At 54.5% G+C, this 27,734-nt stretch overlaps 1 protein-coding gene across 1 annotated transcript; it reads left to right on the forward strand.

Moving 5' to 3' along the window:
• Nucleotides 1-60: 60 nt before the first annotated feature.
• Nucleotides 61-26,098, forward strand: LOC122385808. The gene is made up of 5 exons (XM_043374345.1): nt 61-425; nt 18,515-19,977; nt 21,788-21,896; nt 22,495-22,674; nt 23,354-26,098. Exons 1-5 carry the CDS (start codon nt 164-166, stop codon nt 23,644-23,646), a joined length of 2,307 nt encoding a protein of 768 aa, XP_043230280.1. The 5' UTR covers nt 61-163; the 3' UTR covers nt 23,647-26,098.
• Nucleotides 26,099-27,734: the final 1,636 nt, after the last annotated feature.

The following is a 27,734-nucleotide window of genomic DNA, read 5'->3' on the forward strand; positions in this document are numbered from 1 at the left end:
TGAGGCGGCCAGTGCGCATGCGCGCCAGCACCGGGCGGCGGTGCACGAGCGTCGCGCGCGGCGCGGCGACGGGCAGTTGTCTGCGCGAGCCGGCGGTGAGCGATGCGCGCGGCCGACGGCGCGACGGTCTATGCCTGAGTGGAGCCCCCGCTAACAGTGCACCATGCCGAAGACATTCCGTTTGCGAGAGCAGCTGACTCGCAGCTACGATACCCTCCTCGGTGACCTCAAGAGCCGCGATGAGGACGTGCTGCACCGCAAACATGCGGGAGAGAACGATGCCGACTTCGACGGCCTCGAGCCGGAGGAGGAGTTCAAGGTGCCGCTGCAGAGGGAGCAGCGGAAGCAGCAGCAGCAGCAGCGCGAGCCGCTGGACCTGGTGAAGCAGAAGCAGACGGCCAAGAAGCTCCCGTTCTTCGCGCCAGGTCAGTCCAGGGTCGGGTCGCGCCGCGCCGGATACGATGGTGTCAGTGTGATGATTGATGTCGATGATGTCAGAACAGCTTGGAGTGCGGGGACCGTTGTGCGGTTTTTCACTATACCTCTATCTGGACTGGCTGCATCGGCATCATGCATGTTGACATCATACCCATGATCATCGTATGGTCTTGTTATGGCATATTCACTATAAGGGACAGTGATGCGTCGTGTTGCTATATCTTCTTCTTGTTATTATGATACCTTTCAAAAGTCCTCCAAGTATATTCCCAATCACCATCATATGCCTACCTACTATTTGCACCGTGTTGATATTGCTTGGAATCACACGAAATGTTTAGGTACGTATGGGCATGTGCTAAGTACATGTGCTTCACTCATTTCTATTACAGCGTGTTTGCCATGCTCTTGCCGTTCCATGGCCTAATAATTATTAATGGATAATTATTATCCATTAATTATCATACGTCTTAGGATAATTATTAATGCTTAAAGTATGTTTGATTAAGATTAAAAATTAATTAAATTGAAATTAAAATTAATGCTATTATAATTACTTTACTTCGTGAGTGACTGAGGTAAGGATAAAGATGCACTGAAGACCGCAGCGCTATGCCGTCTAAGTTAATGTTGGAAGGGACAACTTATGCGATATGCAAGTCTGTGATAAATAATCGTCGAAAATGTATGCCAATACGCACAGGAAAGCGATATCTAGTTTTCGGTCCTGAAGTTTTACATGGGTATCTTACTTTCCCATATTTTCGTATAATGATAACGGTTTTCCTGTTGGGGGCCATGAACTGCATTTACATACGGACTGAGATGCAAACAGCACTGTTTTTGACTTTCCCACAACTTCCTACATGCGATAACGCTAATTATTTGCAACAGACCAGACGGCACTGCTATTTTTCTTCGACTCAAATCGAACGTAATCACCACTTTCCTCAACCTTGTGGTCGCAGCACTGCAGAAGCGCTTTGCAAACATTTTTTGTTTCGGCCTTCAAGATAAGCACTACATGGAATCGGCGCTGAAAGCGTGGTTCATGGACATGCACGTCTGGCTACCCGTTCAAGGATATCAGGATCGTTCGAAAAGTAAAAAACGTGGGCAGATGGTACGAGCAGAGGAGTGGGTTGCAAAATTGGCGCTGGCCATACCGCTATACGGAGGTAAATTACGGCGAAAAACAAAGGAATGCTTAGCTTCATTCCTGGCTCCTTCAAGGGAAGCTTTTCATTACTCATACATACCAAGGCAATTAGGTACTGTTTTTTTACGTGATTTTACTTTTGCCCATGCATATTCACGTTGTGTAAGAAAAAAAAACATCAGTGGTTTGATCTATGTGAAGTCACGCAGCAGGCCGTTTAAATTGTGAATTAAAAAAGAAACTGTAATAGGTACGCAATGTGTTTCTCCTTTTTATGAATGACTGCAGTCCGGAAGAAACTTTTACTCCTTTCGTTATGAACCGATATGATTAAGCTCAAATAAAGGTTTTATTTCGTAGGATAGCTCATTTCAGAGCTCATTAATTGTATGGGAAGACCTGCTGATGATTAATGCTGCGACTTGTGGGTGTTCCCACCTACATGTTTTTGCCCGACTTGATTGTCTTATTTCAGTAATCGATAGGAAAATGCAGTATATCCATCGAATAGGAAAACCGTCAAGCTAACCAAATTATCAGGATAAACGTTAACAAAGCAATGCCGTTGACCATAAGGTCTGCGGGAAGGCTAAAAGTCTTCACCAAAAACTAAATCCCAAGTTTAGGAGGTAAAAGTTTAGAGCGTTGTTTATAAGGGAGGTCATGGGAGGTGAAAATGATAGTTCCATCGTTTTCTACCTGAAAAGTTTTGCAATGCAATTTACCAGATGCCTCATGTTTCTAATAACATTAGAATAATCAATTTATTGTGGCGTATAGCATGCATGGAAGACGTTGATGCTTAAAATTTGCTGCATAATCGACATTTTGTTGGATCGTATTTACCAACCTACTTCAATAAAAAGTGAATATGCTTATAATTGCATCAAATGACAGTGACAAAGGCTTTAAAATAGCGTCCATGCATAATTGCCTTTCCGGCAAGGCAACACAGTTCTCGAAATATATGAAGATTAAACCATTTCTACAAAAATAGATGTAGAAAAATAGATGATCAAAAATAGTGATTCAGTCGCCTTGATGAGATCAAGAATGCAGCTATCGTTAACCAAACCGTATACGAGTACCTATATACCTGCAGATTTACTATTAAAACAGTCAGATAACATGCCCTGATACTAACGGGCCGATCCCGGACAATTTGAGGGAAGGACTTTCCCAGCTCCATAGCTAACGGGTTTATAATCCTCTTGAACGACAGCTCGTGAGTTTCCACAATCTCGGCATCTATCGTCGTGAGCCGTTTTCTCTTGCATGAGCCAAAATATGTCATCTTCGTGTTTTCATATCCATAAACGTGTCACTTTTTGAGTAATCCCGGCCCGAAATCACAGCCGACGCCGTGGTTCGGACTCGACAAAACGTGACAAAGGCAGCGTCCTACAACCGTGCCGGGAAGATGACATCGTGATTACCGGGCGGCTAATCCCCTGTGCCCGTTACATTGGGCACCCAGCCCATAAGCATCCTTGGTCGTGCTGTCCTGCTGGATTCCATAGCCGAAGCTCCGCCTCAGTCCATGTCTGCCGGCCGCTCAAATTCGCGGCCCGTGATTCAGTGCTGCCGTTCCGTTAGTGAGAGTCAGCTCGGGCGGGCGCGCCGTGCCGGCCTCGGAGACAAACCCCGCGGGGCCCGGCGTATTTACCTCAGCGCCGCCGGGCCGGGAAATCTGATGCTGGGGCGACGATAGCGGGCCGGCTCCAGGCCCCGGTCTGGAGCGTGCAGTATACTGCAGAACGGGGCCGCCCGATAGCCCGGCAGCCCGGCCCGCCTGGTCAGCGGCGCTCAAGGCCAGACGGCCGCCGCGCCGCGTGCCTCCCGGCCAGAGGTGCAAATTCCACCCTACCCGTGCCCACAACGGGCACACAGAGGGGTGGACGAAAAACGAGTGTTTTTCAGGCTGCCTTGAAGTGTTGCCGTTAGAGTGTAACTATAACCAGACCGAGCTAAAGTTGGGGTCAAAGTACACTAACACACGGTCACCGAATCAGTCAGCTTACTACAGAATCTTACTACGGTAGGTCACTCTGATCCTTCCCCTCCCCTCCTCTGAGCCCGGGATCAAAACACCCCTCCCATCCCTCAACCCCAGTAGGATTCCACCAAGAGGTCGGTCCCGATCAGCGATTGGTTGATTCCGTCACCGCCGTCCCCCAATCACACGCCAGAACGTGGGCCCTCGGGCGTACCCCAGCGCCGTCGGGAGGGAGGGGAGGACCGAACAGGATGGGGGGGGGGGGGGTAGCGGGACGGAACAGCTGACGCGCGTGGAAGGGGAGCGAGCGGGCCACGCACAAGGCAATAACAACTCGGGCCCGGCGCCGACCTTTGGACGCAGCGCAGCCGGGGAGGACCGATGCCCGTAGTGCCCTTGGCCGTAACCCTGCCGGGGAGGGGAGAGGGGAGGACAGATAGAGGATATGGTTAGGGAGGGGAGGGACAGGCTGAGACGCCAAGGGAGGAAGGGAGTGGGGGAGCGAATGGATCAGGGTGAAACGGAACGTATCAGCCCCGCCTCACTCGCCGACGATTAAGACCGTGGTGTTGGTTGATGCCATTTAAATTCCGCCATTATCTCTTGAATCCCATTCACGTTCATGAAAAGAAAGTGTGAATGCTCATCAGGAAATTGGAATGCGCGAGAAACGGGAAGACGCGCGAGTAACGCGATCACGTCTCGGAGAATTCCCTGCCTAAACATAGCGAGCGCATGCCGCCGCATGGCTACCATTGTTTCTATCTGGCCATCGTTCCCTCATGCCAGTCTCGAGGACACTTTTCCGCCATACGAGAGCCCTAAGGGACGGGCTTTACTTATGCCAGAGCCTGGCCTCAATGACCACCCATTTACTTCATTTTGGTTCAGTTTATTTGAAAAAAGATCCACGTATGAGGATTTTCACTTTTTCACGTCTAAGTATCAGTAAAACAGTATGTCCATTCCGCCATACCAGAGCCCCATTCCACCATTCAACCACACCAGAACCCCGCAGGCGCTACTCAGTACTCCATCATACCAGAGCCCCGAGGCGAGGCACTATTCGCCCGCGGCTAGCTGTCCAATTGTCCGTGCGCGGCGCAGCGGCTCTGGTGGTCACCGGACATGTCTCACGGCTCAGCTGGCCACCGCGCCGGTCGAGCCACGCACTGTCTAGTGTCTACCCGCTGCGTGCGCGCGTCGTCCGTCGTCCCTTCCCCGCTCGGCCGATAATCATGTGTTTGTGCGCACGGATACACCGGACGGGCCCAGAGATACCATCATTTGGGCCAGCCCCCGCGGCAACGGCACCGGCGCTGGCGCTGGGGCTGGCGCTGGGGTGCTGGGACGGAGCCGCGGTGGCTGGCACTGTGTCAGTATTGCGGTCAGCCTCAGTAGCACTGGCACCTATCACACCCATGACACTGATGGAGCCTGTTCCAATGCTGGTAGCGGCATCAACACCAGATCCGGCCTTTCACCCCACATACCGCGCTGGGCAAACTGTAGCCGCCCGTATGACCCCCGGGCGTCCCCGCCCGGCCCCACGGCTCACCGCTAGCTCGGCACGAACCCGCTGTGGTGGTCGGGGCTCAGGGCCGCTGCCTGACACCGCTCCGGGGCAGGGCAGGGCTGGCCGGCCGGCTGGACACAAACGTGGCTGAAAGGGCAGGCCGGGGGGAAAGGGGTGACTGGACCGGGCGGGTTAAGTTCAGGTGTACTGATTGGGTGATAACACCGTTACCGTCTCTCTCTGTGGAGTAATCTAAGGACATTGCGCCAGGACGGACAGATAGCATCTAACCCAATCGCCATGGGTCGATTATGGAGCCGATTTCACAGGACTAATGGCCATGTCTGCCGCGGGACGGTGTCGCAATGGGTTGTCCTTCCTCCAGCGGTACGGGACCGACCTCGCCCTGTCCCGCTCCGCTCCACACGTCACTCACTCTCGCTGTCTCTGCGCGTGCCGTGCGGTGACGCGCGCCACCCTCCACCACGTCACGCCCTTGTTTTCGCCGTGTGCCTCAGTTCCCACTCCCCAGCCCCTTTGGAGCGGGGTGACGACCCTGGTGACGGCTCCCACCAGGCACCACCTGTGCCGGGGATCGCTCTTTGTCAGCCAGTGTTCACCCGATACCGCGTGTTTTACTCTACGACAACCCGGAATCGCTGTTGGACGTTCATTGTAGCTCTGGTAAAGCCTCCAGACGATCGTTCTTTTCCGTTCCTTGAGGACGGCTTCTTTCAACAGGGACGACAGTGTCCCAGTGTTTAGACATCTGCATTCCGACCATGTAGTGTCAAGCTTCGGTCCCGCTTTGGTGCAGAGAAGTTCTCACCAACTGCCACTCATGACAGCTAAACGTGATTTCTCAACTCTTTCTTGCCAAATTTTTGTCGTCTTTATCGCCATGCCGACAGCCTGAGAAACTGTGCGATGTTGTCTAGTTTCACGATTTCCCCAGCAAAACTGCACCACTGACCGTAAGGTGCGGCCAAGTGTAGATATCGCGAGGAATGCAAGTGCTCGTGGTGCATATTGCACAGTTAGTGCTTACGCACGCTGCATTTGAGCCATGTAGTGCCTATTATCTTGGCGTTGCGGTAAATATGCTCTGATGACTATTGCGGAAGAATTTTTAATTCACAGACAAAGGAGTGACGCATGATCATATGAACTCGCTTAATGAGTTCATTGACTAACCTTTGCCATGCAAAACCATGTATTTGAAAATGTAAAATGTAGATGAAAAGACATTTTTTGTAAGGCTCGATGTTTGACCTTTTCAGGACATGCAAAAGGCCGCTGTCATAACCTTTATTACACCGCTCAACTGGCTCAGAACATGGAGATAACCAGATTTGGCATCTCCTAAGGCGCTTTCTTCAGGCCCTGTCTAATCTGTATGTATATTCCGTACTTGTTAATCTGGGTCCGTATACCGCGTTGCGCCGGAATCACATCCTCTCGAACCTGGCCGCTGCGTTCGGTAATCCCGGACTTGTTGCAGGGTCCGTTACGGAAATCCTCCGTAATCGGTAGGTTTTTCCGGAGCACCGGCTGCTCCCCACTCTTTCCGAACCGATCTGCACAGCTCTTGCTGCAGACCAGACCCCCTCTGCCCACCGGCCAATCCCCGTCGGAAATATGTGAAAGGTAGATCTTATCATGGGCCCACATGGACGTTGTTTCGTCTAAGTGGGTCCGTTTGCATATAGTGATCTCGTTGGTAATCTGTTGTAAGCCCAACACAAGTCTGAAATCATAATCTTCCAAATCTGAGATTTCCTCGAGACTTTGGGAGTGAAACTGGTCCTACTATCCTACTTTGCATCAATTAACGTCAGCAAGGGAGAGCAGCAGGAACTCCATGTTAGCTTATTCAACAATTATTTTCTTTTATGGTTGATAATGACTTTGTCTTTGCATCGTGACCGTTTGTTATCTTAGCCGGCACGGAATCAGTGTTTTTGTGTGTATGTTTGCAGCTGCACAGCGTTCTAATTCCCATCACTTCATCAAAGTCTCTCCTCTTCCTGGTTGCAAGTTGCAGTCCTTGCAGGAGCTGAAATTAAAGTATCCGGGAAGTCTCCCGCAGGTTTATGGCTACTGTCGTTAGCTACCAACCACAATCCGGTGATCATGCTGAGACCGACCGCTCCTTGTTAGGTGATCAGACGACAAAACTTCCACTGGAACCTGCAACTGGTTTATTGTCCACCAGCAGCCAGAAGTCAGGATTTTTGCAATCGCTTGCAGCCATCCAAAACCACAGGAACGCGCTCAAAACGCTTGCACAAAAATCCCCATCTAGAGCCGATTGGAACCCCACAGCGTAGCATCACATTCGTTTGTGGGCCGACGTTCCGATCGCGATGTTGAACCTGACCCGCTTCTTCGCCGCTCAAGTACCGCTACGCCGGACAGCCAACGAAACGGAAAGTAGAGACGATACCGAAAGGCATCGTCTTCAAGGGCGCGTCGCCGGCGGCGCTGCCGGCGCCATGCGGCGTGGAACGGCGCAGCGATGGCGGACGCAGGAAAACGCGGCGCGCCTGTCTCACGACTGGTGAGGTCGACACGGCCCGCCGCTCCGTGACACCGCATGCTCCAGCGCCCCGACAGCACGGCGGCGGCGGCGCGGCGCGGCGCGGCGGCCGCCGCCGGGTTCAGGGCCGTCGGTGCCCGCAGGCGGCCGCGAAAGCGGATACCGGAGCGGCTCGGTAACGGTGCGGGCGCCAGGTGGGGAGGGGCGCTCCCCGCCGCCGCCGCCGCCGCCGCCGCCGCTCCACCTGTTGGCGAGGCCGTGCCGGCGCCCGGCGGCCGCCTGTCCCGCGGCGCCGGGATGCGAGGCGAGGTGTCTCTCGCAGGAAGCGAGCGAGCCACCCTTCGGCGCGCCGGCTCACGCCGCGCTCCAAGGCCGGACGCCGGCGCGCCGCCGCCGTCGGTGCGGTGCCGCGGCGGTTTTTGCGGCGACGGTCCCTACCCGGGCGCGTCAGGAGCGTCGCAACGGACAGCGGTCGCGCCGAGCGACGCCGAGCTGCGGTGCACAGGGACGTCCCCAGTACAGCCAACTGTCTACCGAGTCCGTATCCGCCGGATCACACTGCAGCTGACCCCCGGCTCCACTGTACTGCACGATAGGCGCTGGTGGCGCGTGACGCGTCTGCCGGCCGCCGTGACGCCAGCCTGTGACGCGGCTCCACCGGAACTGCGGTGCCCGGCCGGACTGTGACGGCCGGCGGCAGACGGGACGGCCCGCTCGGCGGCACGCGCGCGCGACTGTCAGGGAAGCGAACAGGGTGCGCTGACGCAATGCACGTACGGAGGCTCTGCAACAAACGGCAGCGCCCTTGGCAAGGTGGTCCGGCTGCACAGAGGGCTGTTCCGCTGAATATTGATGCCACACTCGATCTTGATTTATGGCTGGAATGGTATTTCCAAACAGAAATGTCAAGAAAATGGTAATTCACGGCTGTGCAAGTCATTGACCCACATGGAGCCGTCAGGATCGCGTGTTAACACACTCAAATGACAAAATGCTTCGTAAAATCAGCCCTCAAACAACCCGCTTACACTTGTTTGGAATATTTTCCGCCGTCGCTGGCATCGCGCACCAGCGCTCCCGGGACCCGGTTCTCCGATCAGAGTCCCACCAGGGCCTGTCGGGCCGGCCGGTCGTGCAGGCTCCCAATCAGTGTTTACGGTCCATCGGCCGGCCCATATCCAAACAGGGCAGGCCGGGTCGGCTCGGACGCTGGAGTCGGACGTCGGAGTCCGTTCACTAGCGGCCCATGTTTATTGCGCTGCGCTGCAGCAGCTGCAGCAGCAGCGGCAGCTGTAGGCCTGCTGGCGAGCTGGTGGTTTACTTTCCCGTCGACCCAGCGCTCCATGTCTCAGAGACAGGCACATCCTGGTACTGAGGTGGAAGTGGTGACACCGATCGATACGCAACTACAACGGATGTCATCGAGAGGATGCAAAACTGGGTTGCTCAGTGCAACCCCAGTTCTTCACATGGAAGGGCGAGGCACAATTCGGTATCTTGCTAGTAAAACTAGTTAAAAATGTTGCAGCCTACGTGCGAAAACACTGCAATAGTTCCTGCTGTGCAGCGAAGCTGCTAGAGACACAGGGACATTCGCCGTTGGAAATAGTGTCACAAGAACTTAGCAACGACGGAAAAGATAAGCAAGCGGCTCCAGTGCACCGGAAAACAGCGTTGCGTGCAGCGTTCACCGCTGATCGCGCGGGTGTCCGTCAGTTGCAGATGCACCGTTTGCACTGCGTGAGTCACCCATCAGATCCGAGCAGCAGCTGCTCCGGACACCGAGCGGCGACGGCTCGGGACCGCCCGGCGAGCGGAGCAGCCAACCTGAGCGAGAGATCCTCCCCGGTTGCGAAACACACCCCCGTCGGAGCTGCGGGGGGGCTGGCTGGGGACGAGCGGTACTGTCTGGGGACGAGCCGGGGCGTGCGCCGGCGGGCACTCAGACAGCGTTCAGTCATGTGTCACGCTCGGCGCCGTGTCACGACTGATGGATGCCCGCGGCCGGCGGCCGCGGCGCTCCTTCGCCTCCAGACGACAGCCCCCTCACCCGCCCCCCTGACCGCGGCCTCGCCGGCGGGACCCCCCCCCCTCCCCCCGGCTGCGGTCAGCCGTACATGGCCTGTCGGCGGTTTCTGCAGAGGTGGAGTTTTACTATCGCACCGAGCTGTGTGCGATTGTCATGTCGGGAGGATTACTGCCGCTTTGGGAACGCGGCCTTCGGAACGCCGCACGACGGGTTGTTGTTCGTATTTTTGACGGCGACCTGTGCCGGCCGGAGACTGTATCTGGGACGCACGTCTTCCTTTGTTCGGTAAATCCGCTGTGAGAACATCACAAGCCCGGCTACGATTGGTAGATGTTACGTTTTTATTGCGATAAGCTGTTGAAATCAACATTCTCCCGGGAGTTCATGTGCAATCCGCTATAAATCTTCATGAAATTCATTGTTATATTGTCATTAAAAATCATCGTCTTATTTCATAGTACTGCGAAATAGAATCATTAGATGTATTAGGTATATCCTGAGTAAATGGAGTCACATGCTTTTTATCGCTTTCAGCGATTGTGAATTTTTAATCTCCAACTCGCAATCTCATGGACATCAGAATGCAAAATTCCAGGTAACGGGCAACGGTTAAACCTAATTAATAATTATTCATCGCAAGTGATTAGAATGAGATTAACGTAAACCTTAAGGTAGTTACGACGTGATGCACCGATTATAAATATGATGCAATTAAAATATCAGACGAAGTCATGGAACAATAACATGCACACAATTCTCAATAGACACACGGGAACAGGTAGGTATACTACAGCTTGAACTTGTATCAACGTTACAAGGGAAAGTCCGTTCTCCGTGCCTGCCACAGGATGGCACCAACCTAAGCCAACGCCAAATGTTTAGCCGATTTCCTTACTAGCTTATAGTACTACCCCTCGCCCCGTTGGGGGGCCATTTTGGCCCCCCCCTGTGGTTTTTCCTGAATAGCAAGAAAACGGCGGCGCGCAGCGCCGCCAAATTTTCAGTACCTTCCCGGGCATCAATTTGACACCTTCACACCAAATTTCAAGTCTTAGGTCACCTTAGGTCAGGAGTTATTGAGGTCAAACTGAGGTCATGTTCGAGCAAAAATGAGCAAAAAACATGCAATCTTGAAACGCTCACCAAATCTACAGTTATCAAGCAATTTTAAAGTTCTTTATATAGTCTAGTAGACAAAAAGCGGCGCTACAAAACTGCTATCTCGGATTTTCCAAATTTTTGGTTTTTGACCCCAAAAAAATCAAAAAATTGATTTTTTTAGAAAAACTTTGAAAAAATCCAAAAATTTTCCAAATTTCGAAAAAAAACCGGAATATATGTGATAGTCCCAGCGCTCTTCTATATACATACCAAATTTCAGATCGATATCTCGTTTTTTGGCCAAGTTATAGCGAAAAAACTGTTCAAAAATGATGACGTCAAATTTTTGAACTCAATTTTTAGCAATTCTAGACCACGTACGGCAAAACAAAGACCACCATTGAACTCCCCGTGACGAGCTGCATCGATTCGATACCCATTTTATGCAAAAATATTAACTTTGAAATTTGACCTAATTTGACCTGACCTTGACCTGACCTTGACCAAAACGTGATCTAAGCTGGCCCCAAAGGCTACCTGACCCATATAATCGCATTTGTCATGTAAAATGGACCATAAAACATGTGTCACACGACACTTTCATATTGTGACCCCCCCGTGACCTGACCTCTGTGACCTGACCTGGTATCAGTGACCTCAAATAGCAAAATATGTGTTTGAGGAACATTTCCCCATCGATGATTTTCAATGAAATGCATTTTACTCGATTTTACAACGCATTTCTTGAAGTGCCTGTAAACGGTGAAAATTGGACCTTTGACCTGACCTGTGACGTCATCGGTTTGACCTAGGTCAATAAAATTGGGTCACAAGGTAGTTCCCCGTTGGGGCTATCCAACGCCGTTTACCGCTTGTCGCTATGTTGCGTGGTTCTCGAGATCTTAGGGGGGGGGGCCAAAATGCCCCCCCCCAACCGGGCGCGTTGCTCGGCAGAGCCCAACGGGGCGCGGGCTACCGGTACAACTATCAAAGGCGCCGCTTTACGATATCAGCCCTACAACGTCTTCTCGGAAATACACTTTACCGGAAACCCTCGCAAAAACCCATCCGCTGTTTCACACTCGGTCGGTTTCCCAGCACCTGAGACTGGCTGGTTCTACTTCGTGGAACCACCCCGCATCTTTCCCCGCATCATTCAGCAGGTGGCCGCACTAGCCCGACCGAGGACGTGACGTCATAGTGTGCTGCCATTTTGCGGCCAGCATAGCGAAGGCGTTCATTGTTAAACGGCTGGCTTGTATTTACATCACACAATGCGGTACCGTGTGCGGTTTTCCTCGGAATCAATGGTCCGTGATGCCCTACGATGTTGGAAGTCAAGCGGAACTGTGACGCACTTAGCAAGACTAGATCAGAACTATGACGTCATTAGGGTTCGTTGCAGGACGGTAACCCAAACTGTATTCGAAATGCTGATGTAATCCATGGCCACACACGAAGCGTCGCAATGCGCTCCTTTCCAGTGAGTCCGTTCGAAAAATAACCGCCCGAGCGGTGACCGGATTTGCTCACTGGTGGTCCCAAGACGGACCGACGACCGAGCCAGCCAGGTGTGCCGCGTTTGAGAAGGTGGAGACTGCAGGGCATCACAGGCCGCTATCACGCGACTGCAGCCTGGTGTTATCGCGTCTGTGCCGCCGCCGACGCTGCCGGCAACGGCCTCGACGCCGGCGGCAGGCGAGGACGACCTCGACGCAAACGACACTTTAGTCGCTTGCTGGTGTTATTTTATTATCTTATTGTTGCTTCCACTTCAGAGATGCTAGAGATGGCCGTGAGGTTATGCTAGTATGCGATCCAAATCTGCAGCACGACAAAATGCGATTTTTACGCCCAGTTGTCACTCACGGTATCACCTCTCCATTGTTTCGTTTCCATTCAGTGGGCAAAATGCCATTAGAGCCTTACGTTCTGACATTATGCCAGGCGATGGCGAATGTTTATCATTGTAATTCTGTGTAACTGACTCGGCTCATATGTAGGCCAGTTAGGACTGAAAGATAAACAATGCGTAGCTCTGAAAAAAAATGACCGAAAGGGAGCGCGTTTACGGTCGGCAAAGGTCGACGGATGTCAGCATTCATGTAAGGTATACGAAAAACGGGAACGTTACTTTTGATCTGACTCTTATCTAACGTAGTGTTTGACCCGGATCGTCACCATGCGCGACGGACAAAGAGCTGGCCATGGATGTGGCGCTGAGTTTTTACTGTACCATTTGTGGCAGTTTTTATCTGATAACAACCAGTATGTTTGTACGTTTCGTGCATTCCATTAGCACCACCACTTCTCTGACGTCACGCCGTGCACATTATTAGCACATCACATCCCCCCACAGCGAGGTTTTTGCGTGAGCTGCAAAACTGCCACAATCTCGCTCAACAATCATCACATTGGAACTCATGCTGGGGGAACGACTAACGGTACGGGCAATCAGCCGACCCTCCAGCTGGCCAGTTGTGCAAGCCTACACTGGCCACGTCGAGACTGAAAGTGCCGCGTCGCCGCGGGGCCCGCACCGTGCACGCGACCCTTTGCACGGTGCACATGTAGTGCATGCTCACTGCTCAGGTCACGGCCCCGCCCTGGACCAGCGGTGCCCCGGCGCGGCTCGGCGCGGCTCGACTAGCTCTCTAGCTCTCTCTGCCTGGCCAGACGGGGAGTGAATGGCGCCACGAAGGACGCCGAGACCTGCGCTCGCTCGGCCGTGACGCCCCCGGGGCAGGGCCGGCGCGCCGTCCGGCACCGGACGTGGACTGTCGGCCGTTTCTCGTCTGATTCCGCACGCAGCGGGACCTCTCACGCAGGGCAGAAACGATACGCCACGGGCGATCTGTGAGGGATCGTCTCCTCAGGGTTGAAGTCGCAGGCGGTCATATTCCCGCACTGTATGCAGCTTCTTCGTTAGTCACGAAGAATACCAAGAAATAAGATTCAATTCGTAAAGGTGACCAGTGACTCATGCATGCCGCTGGACGCGACGGCCCAGCAGGGGCGGGACCACCAGGTCCAACACCACGTGTGACCACTAGAGCAAACACCACGTGTGGCCACGGCGTCGACCACCCGCCGTGATCGGCAGCTGCGATATCCGATCCCGATCTGGTTTGCAACACGGCCGCCCCCGCCCCCGCCCCCGCCGCGGGCCAGGGCGGGGGCGGGCCCGAAAGTCACGCCATCAGCCGCCCGATCGTTTGTCCAATGACTGACGGAGTAAGAAGTGGTGCATGGCGGATAGCGCCAGTCGGGGGACAGTCTGCGTCGTGTTTATGTGTAGTGTTAGGTTAGCAAACATAAGATATAAAAAGTTAGAATCTCTAAACATTTGATGACGCATAACAGAGCAATAAGAAGGGACATTTCATAATCCACGTAGCTCCCTCCATTCAAGCGTCCCATGCTCATGTACGCTCAGCCGTAGTATCACTTCCTTTCCTACAGTTGATCCCACTTTCACACTCGTTCATCCCACTTCCTTTATGAGACGGGCCCACGTCACTCCGCCGGCCGGAAGCTCCATGCGTCACGCGATCACCACGGATCCGTACCGTGACGGGCGCCGTACGGAGCGGCACCGCCGTGTAATCGCACGGGGATTCGTTCCGCGCTCCCGGCTTCATTCAGACGCTGCAGTCGCGGCGAGGTGCAGCTGCCGAGGCGCCGACGGGGCTCGTAGAAGACGGGACGTGTCGCTTTCGTTTCTGTATTCGTAGCTTGAATAAATGAAAACGTCACAGGCTGACGTACCTATTTTTTTTTCGGTGGTGATGCTACATTTTTCCTCGTTGTCGCTACATCTACATGCCAGTTCAATTTGTCTGGCTTTAACAATACAACAGCCGCTCGGTTATGCGGGGTTTCACCTCGCTTTGGGGCTGTTATCTGTGGATCTAAGTAAAAATCGTGACAGCGCGGCGGGGCGGAGAGCACGAGATCACGATATTTATGGTGGCGGGGCCCATGGCGCTGCAGACTGGCATCAATATCGCGTGCTGGCCTCACTCGCGGGCCGGTCCGCCCACCGGCGGAGTTCCGCCCGGTCCGCCGCTCCGCCCGCGCGGAGGGCGGAGGGGGGGGGGGGTCTCAGACCGGCCAGTGTCGCCGGTGGCTGAGGGCGGTGCCGGCGGCGGTACTCATCAGTCCTAGTACCGCTGCTCAGCTGTCGCCGTCTCAAGGCTAGCGTAACGTCCTGTGAGCTATACCTGACAAGAGTCCTGGCGAGCAGGGTGAATACCTACCCAAGCCTCTCAGCCGAACACGTGTGTTTCTCCCCAGGCCGGTGCGGCGCACGGGAAGTCGCGTATACCGTCGGCGTGCGGCGGAGGGAGGGCGGCTGTTTGTGAGTCGCCCCGTCCCGGCGCAACGGGCCGGTTTCAAGGTGACCCTGTGTTTGCCCGTTGTCGGCCCAAGCCGCCCGCTGCCACCTCTCTGGAAAACAACGGAGCTAACGGCGGGCGAACCGGGACCGCCCCTCAGTTGCGTAACGTGCGCGTATACTGCGACAAATGAGACGTATCGCAGAGGGCGGGTGCAGATCTGCGTGACCTTTGTCGGTGAAAAATGGAGGGAGGGAGGTCGGGGCGGAACGAATGTCGGGATCAGCTTATGGTGATTTACAGCCGACTACATCATGCTAATCGACGTGTGGGAGGATGTCGGCGATGCACACTTCACGGGCAATTAACATTAATTTCAGCGATTGATTCATTCATGTCTGCCACCTGATAACAGTGGCATGCGTAAATATTGCTTTGATAACAGCTGCGCGACTGAATGAATTGAACGTGGTTACGTGACCTCGGATTAGAGAAACAATCCCGATGCCGAAGAGCTTTTGTGGTCGCGCGTGCGTTGAGCGCTAGGAATGCTAGCATGCAGCGAGCCAATCGAGAATACAATGGCTTCCTTGACTTGGAACATCGATCAGGGCTTAGACAGGCGGATTCAGCGACCTTCTTGGTCGCCGTCTCGAATAATCGGCGAGCCCACCTTTCGCTTTCGTTCACTTCACCTTTCGTCGGACAGATGTTCTCTGAGTTCTCCTCACGACGCGACAGACAAGTTTGGTGGTCTACTGGCAGTTCGATTTCCATTCAATGCCATCACACCTAGCTTATATAACTCGCAAAGCGTACGAAAACGTCATGCAGATAACTCAGCGCAGTTCATCCAATACATCTAAAGCTATTTTAAATACGATTTCCATTCACAGCCAAGTATGCTCCGTTGCCACAGATTCTAATTCAATAAATTCATTTCAATGGCTAGTTTAGCACTCGTCCCCGTGATCAGCTGCAGAAAGCACTCGGCTCTCCTTGACACGGTTTCCTGCGGCCTCCGCGGTGCAGGGTGCACCCTAAGGGGACGGTGACCCGCCGCGTCCGGGCGAGCGGAGCGGCGTTTCACTCTCCTGTAGAGGGAGAGCGGTGCCGGTCGGACGCCCTCTCCGCACAGACGTCCGGTCGAGGTCGTCGGGACCGGTGCTGGCCTCATGACGACACACGGTGCCGCCTGCCGTCGCCGGCGGCGGCCGGTGAAACTGGGCGACCCCGCCACCGCCCGACGTACCGGTCCGGCCAGCGCCACGGGCAGGGGCACGGCCAGCGCAGGACGGGGGCATGCGAGAGTCCTGTCTTGTCTTGAGCGGAAGGATGCAGGGATTGAAACTGTAAAATCCCTTCAGCTTCAGCGAATAACAAGGGACGGCAGCTGGTGTGATGTAGATGCGTACGATTGCCTAAATTGATTGCAGTTTCCCTTATGAAATGTAGGTTCTTGATTAAAATTTTCGCTAAAAGGGACTATTTTTAATTACAAAATGGGATACTTCTCCTGTGAACTAGCAAACTCTGCTCATAACAACTCTAGACGCAAGTACAAGCGCACTATTTCCCACCAAAACGGAACAGCGTTGCCTCCCTCCATACCGTTGCCCGGCCCGACATACCCGTTTGCCGCGCGGCGCGTCCCCTCTCACCCTTCCGACCGGGGTGGCAGCTGGTGCCCCGGTAAACCCTTCCCCATCCCATGGCTATTTATAGACGGGCGAGACGTAGAGGTCAGCAAAACAACCCGGAAAGCGGCCGTGCTGTCGGCCATGTGCGCACCTTGGGACGCAGCGGGGCGGGCCATGAATAGGGCTGTGTTCATAGGAACACCCGTCGTGATGGCCAAAGCCGGAGGTATTTAAATGATCGGTCCTAGAGATGGTGGAAATGATGCATAACTTATGGAATGAGATCCCAGCAGCGGTCGATTAACAACGTTAAAATATACTTCAGACAATTGCATAAGCATCTGCAGATGGTTACAGCACATATTCATTTACGATTACGACGGTAACCAAGGCGCATATTTTATTAACACTGACGTCGAATTAATGTTCGTTAGTTAACCATATAACACATTCGCCCGTCTTGTGATTGCGTCTGAACTGGTAGTTGATGATGCATCGAGACCAATTTTCGTTTTCGTTACGCGACCTTCTCCGGGTCAGGGTGCTGCCCGCGGGTATAATACACCGGTGGCCGTTAGTGGATGATAGTGCGTGTGCGTGAGCCTACACCATCTGGGTCAGGGCCTGGGTCGTCCCGGGTATGGAGCGCTCTCAGCGCCCGGGGACCGTCTCGCTGAGTCAGGATGCCGCTTCCGCGTGAGCCAAACGGCGCGTCCAAGGCTGCGCACCGGCCGCCGACGTCGCCCGGGCGCCGCGCGAGACTCCGCTTTCAGGGAACGGCTCTCACAATGGGGCCGGACGGGGGAGGGAAGGGAGGGGAGGGGAGGCGCCATTAACGCACCGCCGCCGGCCGGGGTCAAGGGTGGTGTGCGCGGGGAGACCGGGGAGGGGAGCGCACGCACCCCACGCACAGCACACCCGGTGTACACAAGGGTGCCGAGCGAGGGGAGGGAGAGCCCGTTCGGGCGCCATGCGGATGCAAAATAAGCTGGTCGACGCCGGCGCACGGCCCGGGTGCGGTCGAACGTGAGAGCTCGCCAGACCTGTTTATGCATTACGGTCTGTGTTTATGTACACGGAGCCCCGCATACCTTTTTAAGTGTATTTTGCCGTCGGGTAGGAAGATGTGTTTATTTGTGCACTACCTTGCATGGATATTGGTCGGCCTAACGAAAACAAGCTATCAGCTGAATATCTGCCACTGGCATTGGTCACGCTGGTTACCAACTTAGTCCATTCCAAAGTAGGCCAATGGTTTATGGATGAGCAAAAACATAAGATCATTAATTAGCGCCCTAAAGTAATTGTATAAGATAACCGAGCCTTAATGTCGAAGAGGAGCTGGCCGACTATGCATCTATTTCAATAAACTAACCTTCATAAAGGAGCAATGATCGCGACATTGACGAAGAACAGGCCCACGACAAAATTAATCGCAGTAGCGCACCGGAGAATGATGCAGAAGTCTGCTGACAGCATATGTATACCAAACCTAACATGGACATGCCTACTACTGAAGTTGATAAGTCTCACATTCATAAATTTCAAACAAAGACAGTGGTAAGGGATTCGCTTGCCATCCAATATATCTAGGAACTTGTGCTTCTTACCCATTTTATTCCACTTCATCATTTACTTCGCATTTCCTGGCACACACAATGCATCCAATTCCTCCAGTCCACCAACCAGTGGCAAGATAGCGTGACCTTGCCGCGTCCCGTGACAACTCGCGCTGACTCCCATCTGTGTCCCGTTTCAGGCTCCATCAGCTCGGCGTTCGACTGGGCCGAGTCCGTGGAGTGGTCGCCGGCCGCCCGCCAGGCGCGTCTCCAAGCCGAGACGCTCGAGGCGGTCAGCAGCCGGCTGCGCGAAGCTCGCGTCAAAGAGTCCACCAGCGAGGAGGACGAGGAACAGGTCGACGTCACCGCCCTCTCCGAAGAGGAGGAGGACCAGGAGGAAGAGGAGCGCCAGGAGGAGCCGGTCACCGAGCCGGCGACCCGCAAACAGGCGGAACAGGAGCCGGAGGATGACGAGCCCGCCGAGCCGGCCACCGTCGCTGATGATGATGAGCCGGTGGATCTGTCGGTCGGTGCGAATCCTCGACGATGCTTCCCGTCGCTGGCGCCGGCGTCACGGCGTACTTCGGTTATCGCACACACCACCACGGTGCCAAAGAAGAGGGCCTACTACCGGCGCAACCTCCTGCCCGGAGGCAAGTTCCACCTGGACTCTCCCCCGCCATCCTCCGAGCGCCCCAAGGACCTGCGGGTGCCGCGCACCGGTCTGGCGCCCGTGCAGAACCCGCTCGGCTCGGGCAACAACCCCCTGTCGCCGACACCCGGCTCGCCGTACCGAGGTGGCGGCGGCGGCGGCCGCGGCGGGGGCGGTCCGGGCGGCCAGGGCGGGGGCGGCGGCCTCGGACCGCCCGGCTTCGGAGGCTTCTTCGGTCCTGGTGCCGGAGGAAACTTCGGCTTCGGTCTAATGAACTGCAAGACCGAACAACAAGGCGACGGCGGCTGCCGGAGCAGGCACTCACCACGACACTTTCAACCACATCATACGCCACATTTAGAGAACTTCCCCGTAGGCTACATCGACCAACAAGTGGAGGGCTGCAAGCCGCCGCCGCAGCCGCCTCCACACTGGGCGGCACAGGCGCAGACTGGACCTCGCATGCCTCCCGCCGGATACGGCTTCGGCGCTGACCCGTTCGCCACGTTCAGCGATCCCTACGAGCAGCTGGACGCTGAGCTCTTCGGCAACAGCGCAGCCGGCGAGCACAAGCCGGCCGTGTCGGCTGCCCCGCTCGGAGACGGTAACCATGACCTGTTCGGACTGGAGCAGCTCCTGCAGCAGGGCGGCGGCAACAACGGCGGCAACGGCGACCTCTCACAGCAGACGGTGACGGACGCGCTCGGCGAGCCTGCCTCTCTGCCGGCCGCGCTGCCGGCCCTCTCCGAGCCGGTGGTCTCCTCCTGTCTGGCTGACGCCATGTACGACGGCAAGTTCGTGGTCACCGGTCTGCCCGGCGGCCCGCAGCTGCCGGCCGTGCAGCCGACTCAGACGCCCGAGTCGTCGACGGCCGGTGGCGCGCAGAGCCGCACCTCGCCCGGTCCCATCCGCGGCGGACGCTGCTCGCCTCGCTCACCGCGCTCGGTCTGCGGGGACAGCGCCGACGGATCGCCCAGCCTGGACGCCCGCGTCGCCATGCTTCAGCAGAGGGTGAGTGGACGAGACCGGTTGTTGCTAGTGATATTCGAAGGGAGAGAGTGGGAGAGATACGACATGAGGGGCATTGGAAAACGATGGATTTTGGGAGCTAGTGGTGATAAGTTTTGTAAAGGCGCCCCATTAAGGGCCCATAACGCCTTCATGAGTCGTGGGAAAATGCGAGGCAAGGGGAGAGAATGTGCAAAACGAAACCCTAGCCCCAACTAACTTGAGCGTGGATAGAGGTTTTGAAGGAAACAGGGTCCAAATTACGCCTATGCTTTTGACATTTGACGGTTTACATAGGATCAACTGTGCCGCCATACCCACCGCCGCGCCGGATACATGTCAATATCGAACACCGTTCTGACGATGCGGGTGGTAAGGCCAACGGGCTTTTAGACAAAACACATGTGGGCCGCAGCAGCAACGGGACCAAATGTTGAAGGTCCTGGGCGGCCTCTGTGCCTGTTCGGGGTGCAACGTCTCTGCGGGTCGGGCTCGGCGTGACATGTTTACATCACTGCCCAGCGCCAGACGTGTCGACCGCCAGTGAAGTCGGGTCGCTGAAGTGTCCGCCGCCGCCCCTCGACCGATCCGGTCAGCCCGCGCAACGAGGCCACTCAAAGCAAATAAATTCACCGGCACCCGCTCTGGGCGCTCAGAACCAGGTCGTAGTGGCCGATGTGAAACCGTGCATAATTCAGCCGCTTCACGTAACGCCGATATCGCGCGCAGCCATGTCCTCCGTGGCCAATGGCTCGCTGCGTATCGGTCACCGGCGACATCCGAGCGCCGTGTCGGGCCGGCCTCCGCGCGGCGAAAACGTGCTGCAGCTTTCAGCAGAGCCCCTTTTGGGGTGCCCGCGTCACTCCATGAGCATATGCAGCGCATGACTGCGGTGCCGGCCGGGGTGGATTATGCAGCGCGCCGCGTCTGGTCTGGCCGGGTGCATTGTAACGGTCGGGCCGCAGCGGGAGGCGCTTTCATCGGCGCCGCTCACCGCCGCACTACGACATTGTGGCGCGTCGAAAGGAAAAGTGCCGGCTGACTCGTTAGAATTACAGAACCGCCGACGATAAAATGAACGGTTGGCTGTGAGCCTGGGACGCGGGCGTCGTGTAGCCTTGCTGCTGACTGCACAGCTGTCCTTGAGAGAAGCTTCACTGGCATCACGTCGCCTAAAACTCCACCAGCAGCCACTGCCGAAAAGCTGTGTTGAAAACAGCGCCGCCACCGTACCCGATGACACCAATTAATGATCTTAGCGGCCGCGGCGACGTGGATTTATAATCATCACATGCGGTGTGCCTAAATTGGAGATAATCATTACCGGACCTCGGCGATCATTACCAGAGCTCTGGCACGGGTATGTCCGGCTCCCATCGGCGGTAGCGGCAGTGACCTTGCTGGGCAGATGTCCCGGGGTGCTGCCGGTCCACCGCGGCCGCTGCGTGCCAAGGTCCCGTTTGTCCCGCCCCTGTCGGCGCTGGGCGACAACCCGGCGAGGAGCGCAACGGGGCCCACTCGTTGCGCAACTTGGAGCGCAGTCGACGCGCGAAAACTGACACAGGGGCTGACGTAGCCGTCGCTACGCCGGACGCTGGGTAATATCGCGGGAACCACCAGTGGCCTGGGGGACGGATAGCGGTAGGCCACCGGTGATTAAAGTGGATAGTTGTCAGGCTGATGCCGTGATACACAACCGACAACGAACACAATGTCAGCCCCCATGAAATTATGTTCAGTGTTCACACGTGTTCCAGCGGTTATACGTATATTTTGGTCACCTGTGATTAATGATGTGTTTTCTTGCTTGCAGCTGGGCCTTCCTGAAACTCATACCTTCGAGTTTGTCAATGGCGAGCACGGCATCAAGAACCCGCACGCCAACGAGCGTGCCTTCGAAGTGGAAAAACTGCCACCCATCAGTAAGTTTTACTACCTGTAAAAGGTAGCACAATGTTCGCTCACTCGAACCGCAAAGGGGCCCCAAAGCAGACTGACACGAAGCCCCCGTACTATTCCCTCATCAAACCGGGAATTGCATTTGCCTTCAGCACATTCAGCAGACCAGTGCGTGGGCATTCAGTCGCGTCTGACTGCTCACAGTAATGACTGCATTCGCGAGGCATGTGCGAACGCTCCTTCAATCGAATAGCGTGCTGGAGGAAACCGCTTCCGTTCCCTGTCGCCGGGCCGGTGAAGCGTTTCCGCTCCCCCGACTATCACACTGATGATGTGAGACATACATAGGTGCGGGCGTCACAGGATGTGTGTCATCTAAGTAGAGGAAAAGTGGCGAATTCTCAGTCGTCTTTGTCTTGCAGTACGAGTTTGCGTGGCAGAATAAACCGCTACAGATTTTGCGTTGGCTTACGCAGACACGAACTTTTAAACATTTCAGCCAGTGCTTGGTACTTCTGACAGCCATCAAGTTCATCTAGATGCTTTTTTTGCACTTGCTACGAATCACGGCAATTCCGATCGAGACTCGTTTTCTGACCGACCTGTTTTTCTTCCTTGCAGTCTGTGAGGAGGACCCGAAAACCTACATGTGCCGGCTCTGCTCCAAGAAGTTCAACCTGCTGCGCCTTCTGAACCGGCACATGAAGTGCCACTCGGACGTCAAACGTTACCTCTGCACCTTCTGCTGCAAGGGCTTCAACGACACCTTCGACCTGAAGCGACACACGCGCACACACACTGGTACGTTCGCAGGACCAAGATTGGGTAGTCAACATCTCATAGTCAGCGGAATCCCTATACACCCAACTCCTGTATGTAGAAATTCCTCGATTCCTAAACATTGCTAATAATTGAAGTCTCTTTGGCGTTCCATGTCTGTGGAATATTACAAGCCACTCCAACCGCTAGCACCAGCAGTTGGGTATGTCCAATTTACCGCAATGTTTACCGAACCGGTACAGCACTGCCAGACGTCACTAGCATCCAGGGGCGTGGCGGGAATGCACATTGCACAATCATCATTAGCGGCGACACGTCCCAGTCCGAGTCGATCGCAGACGCTTCCGACCCAGGCGCGGCCATGTTGGCCGACACGCCGCTCTTATATACACACAGTCTGATCTAAGGCCGAACTCTGAGCGAGACTCGTTTGCTAGGAAGGTTATCTCCTGGAACTGTCTGCTTCGGATCAACGTTTACCGGATTGCAGTGCTGTGAATTCCGAAATGTTAATAACATGATATGGCCGAGATAGAAATGTGGATTAGTTATGTCGCGTCCTGGTGCTGAAATTCCGGTGGTGAGCGCTGGTTTGTTTCATGTCAACTATCCTCGCAAGTCGCGTTCTTCTTCGCTCGTTCGTGGCAATCTCTGCTGAATGTCCGCTGAGTTCTGACATCTGCTCTCTTCTGTTCGACAGGCGTTCGCCCATACCGCTGCATGCTCTGCGAGAAGTCGTTCACCCAGCGGTGCTCCCTCGAGTCGCACTGCCTCAAAGTGCATGGCGTGCAGCATCAGTACAACTACAAGGAGAGACGCAACAAGGTCTACGTCTGCGAGGAGTGCGGGAGCACCTCGCTCGAGCCCGAGGCGCACTACTACCACCTCAAGGAGAGGCACCCCAACAGCCCGGCGCTGCTGAAGTTCTACGACAAGCGTCACTTCAAGTTCAACGCGAACTTTTCATCCATGATGCTGCAGTCGCGATCGTAGTGCCGACCGCGACCGCTAGGGGCGCTAGTGCGACGGTCGTCGGGTGACCGTCGCATCGCCACCGCCAAACGCGCGCGTTATGGGATCTGCATAGTTTACCCGACGTTACACCTGAGTGAGAACCGAAAACCACGAGCGCGACCTGACCTGGACGCTCACGAGGACATAGTTAACGCGAGGCGCTGCGCGCTGGCGCTCGCTAGGTGACTGGGGGTACTTTTCGTCATAAGAAGTGTCTATATGGTGCGTGGCTTCCTGGACAGAAACCACCAGTGGCCATGACTCGTGAAACGGGTCGCCTTTGGGACGCGCGCGTGCGCACACCGCTCGCCTCTGCCGACGCTGACAGCTAAAGGGGCATTCGTGCGCAAATAGACTACCTGCTGAGCTGTGCGAATTGCGAGAATGTGTGCTCGGATGCTGTATTCAGTGCGGCGTGTGCGAGAGATAGGAGGTAGTTGGTTCGCTCGTCCCGCAATGTTCAGAGGACTAGCGAGCCGGCTCCGCCAGCCATGGGTGAGTGGTGTGCAGACACAGTTGACCTAGGAACAACGCTGAGCGTCACGGCTCAGAGGTCGGGCCGACGTATATTTTTATACCAGATCTTTTCATCTCGAGCCTCGTGAATGAGGCCATTGTTATATTTGGTTTTAGCGCGCCACAATCACTTTGAAGAAACATTTGTACCTAAGCAATAATGTATGTTTTGAGTAGGTTATTGGCATGAACATGAACATCGAACCAATTTGTTTTATCTTGAACTTCTCTATAAAGCAATCAAATGAAGCTGATGCCAAGTGCTTTAGAACTATTGTAAAAACCGCGTTTTCATCGAACATTGTTTTGATTGCTTCAAAGAGAACTCGATAAAATATACGACAAAGCAAAGTTGTGTTTATGCCAATGCGGAAACGAATGATCAAACAACCTGGGCGATCGAACTTTTTAGTGAATACGAGCTAAATTTTGATAGAACAGCTGTGTCTGCATCACGTTCAAAAAGAAATCACTTGCCATTTAATGTGTGTGAGATACAAATGATACCGGAATGTTAAGTGATATGAAACAAAGGGCACGGGGCAAAGTATGTGAGCAAGCAATGTAAGCGTGAATAGTGAAAAGGATGCATGTATATAGACTAAAAGTATATATAGATAAAGCGTGGAACGTATCTGATGCCCGTCGTGAACGTCAGATCTGAGTGACCAATTTGAATAATAGAAACCGGCGGCCGATCATGCAGCTTCGCGCTGCTGGGTGCGCGTTAGGGTGCCGACTGCTGTGTGGGTGTGTCATGGGTGCTGTGTGGGTGTGTCGTGGGTGCTGTGTGGGTGTGTCGCGGGTGCTGAGTGGGTGCTCGAACGTCCGTAGACTGTATGGTCCCGTGAGCGTATATGAACTGCTATATAGTGTAGATAGTGTGCGCCGCTGAGCGTGTGTTGCGTGAAGGGACGGAATCGGTCTCACATGTGTCACCTTCCGTCCAGGGAGTACCCGCTGACGGTCCACAAACGACCCGGGAACACCTCGGTAGATACAGATTCGACTCCAGCGGTCCAGCATCCGGGGTAGAATTTAAAATGATATCAAACTTGTGATGTCATGTCATGACAGAAATACCATACGTTGGCCTAGTTTTCCCTTAGAGGACCGTCTGCGAGTGCTGTGATTCTGTATCTACCCAGCAGCTGACTAGGGCGGGGCAGACCCCTCATCAGCTGCTGAGAGGCCGGTCTGAGACCAGAGGCGATGGATTCCCGCACGACCAACGGGACCAAATGGGACCACGCGCGCGAGAGACGCGGGAAGTGCGAGGTAGCCTGAACATTCCCGCATCGGGAGTCAGTTGTGATACCAAGCCGCAATCACGAAGGACCCGGCAACGAACTGTCTTCCGATCCTCAATCATTCAGATGCAAAACACGCCATGTGCATCACTTTTAGAGGCATACCACTGCACAATAATGCCAACAACTTTATTATTTAAAATGGGTCAGAATTTTGCTCTAAGTGCAAAATGCTGTTTCATTTCAATTGGTTTATTGCGGCCCGTGAAATATGACGGGTATTTGAAGAAAATTCGTTCCGTCCTTCGTAAATACGGCTTATATTTCGCTAAATGCTTGGTGAGAAAACTAGTGGCGCAAACTAGGATTGTATACAAAGTTGTAAAAAATGCGTGCGTCTGGGATGGCTTGTTCCGCCTTGTTAGTGTTGACGCGACCTGTCCTGGGTCAGATCACAACGCCTGTGCCGTTCCGGCAGAGCTGAACGAAACCGAAACTTTCTAAACGTCGTTTGTCTTGTTAAATTTCGCTAGAAAAATGATCTCTTCCGCTACTGTCTTTGCCGCTGATCTTGGCAAAGTGTACAACCGAACGTCGCCGCTGACTACTGCGCTGTATCTTTTAAATGTCTCGTTTCAAATACTATTCCGAGTCTGACCGCCCTAGACTTGTTTGGTGGACCTCTAATGTCACTGCCGAGGAGACACGGCCGCGTCCGCGGGGATTTTGGGACCCAATCGGCCGGTGGAGACCTCCGAGTACAAATAGGAGTTGGACTGACTGGCGGCTGTGGGGAACAGCGTGCCGTCAGGAGGGAGCCAGCGAGAAAGGGACTGTCGCACCGTGCCTGCAGTGAGCGACCCTGTGGCTGCACGGGCAGCAAATACAAAGTTGGCGGTAGCCGGCTTGTTTTGAGGGACAGGTTTGCGGGAAAGAGAAAACGGCTAATCGTGGAGACACGGCCGACCGCCCTTCGGCCGCGCTTTCCAAGGTTACGTTTAAATCGAGAGGCTCAAGGACGACAACGTGTCCAGATTATGATCACCACAATAAATGGACAGTACAATAGATGGACATTTGACAGTGGATGCCTATTTACACCAATATTCATAACTCATATCTTTGCCAACTGCCAAGACATGGAACACCCGATGATAAGCTTGTCTTTTTAAAATATTTGTTAAGCTCGAATAGCACGACGTTCTGTCCGTAAGCTCCAGATAATCACTCATCAGTATCCGACTGTCATGTATTTAGCCCGTCATACCTGAGGCCATCGATTCCCTGTCACACCCCTTTCACCCGACACCTTGTTAGCCACCTCCTGACGTCCTCGACGAAGATGATATAAAACGAGACTGCCGAAGAGAGGGAGCCAACTAAGCACGACCACAAAGTTTATCCCCACATCACTGACAAAGTGACTGGTCAGTGATTATCCTCCGTCTGCACCAAGCCGGCGCCTCCACAAGCCGACCACGTCCCATTGTCGGATGGGCTGTGTACCGGGCATGTCAACATCCTCAGCGAAGGCCGCCCGCTTCGACAGAGCCGGGCAGAGGATTGTACGGAGTTTTTAGAGGCACCGACGGCGGAGACGGGATGAGCATCACTACGGTCGTGCCGATCACTGAGCACTGAGAAGAGAGCAGAATCTCCAGGCCACTCGGCAGATCGCTTATAGTGGTTTATGCAATACGATTCGGTTCAATACGGACATGGTGAGGTCGCAGAGACAAGAGAAGAAATCGAACTGAAGCAAGTGGTGGTGGATCGGAGTAGAATAGTTTCTGAGACTGGATCGGGAACATGCGGGAGTGATACGGTAGGGATGACCGAGGTCGACAGGGTTGATAGGGAATACTGACGGGGGCAGCAGTACCTACAGAACAACCAAAGCAAGGCCAAACGAGACATTTATTCGACAGAACACTCCAAACAGCAGACCCAGCGAGCGCATCACGTCCAAGCCAAGCTCGTGGCCAGTAATCTGACCCAGACCTATCAACTCCATCCCATCATTGGCGGGTCGAGGACATTTCCCATGCGAAAGCTCCACTATCGCGGACACTATCCCGATGGCCAAACACCGGGTACAGACCAACGTCTGTCCTTGCAGGGCCAGGACCGGTTTGCCGGTTTTCGGAGCCGGAACTGGCCGGATCGTTGGCGCCAACTCTAAAGGCCGACAGGGCCAACGGCCATCCAGCCTTCAACGACGACCACCGACCGTTAGCGGGCCGGGTAGCGGAGGGTTAGGGGGCTGAGACCCCGACCAAGAGACACCTGCGTCCGACGCAA

The sequence above is a fragment of the Amphibalanus amphitrite genome, unplaced genomic scaffold, assembly GCF_019059575.1.
Source record: "Amphibalanus amphitrite isolate SeventyFive unplaced genomic scaffold, NRLGWU_Aamphi_draft 000232F_arrow, whole genome shotgun sequence".
In the NCBI taxonomy this organism is placed as follows: domain Eukaryota; kingdom Metazoa; phylum Arthropoda; class Thecostraca; order Balanomorpha; family Balanidae; genus Amphibalanus; species Amphibalanus amphitrite.

Bases quoted from the DNA above. Each gene is read 5' to 3' on its own strand.
- LOC122385808 (XM_043374345.1), top strand. From the start codon at position 164: ATGCCGAAGACATTCCGTTTGCGAGAGCAGCTGACTCGCAGCTACGAT. The intron at 21,897-22,494 runs GTAAGTTTTACT...TCTTCCTTGCAG, and splicing joins GGAAAAACTGCCACCCATCA to TCTGTGAGGAGGACCCGAAA. The intron at 22,675-23,353 runs GTACGTTCGCAG...TCTGTTCGACAG, and splicing joins ACACACGCGCACACACACTG to GCGTTCGCCCATACCGCTGC.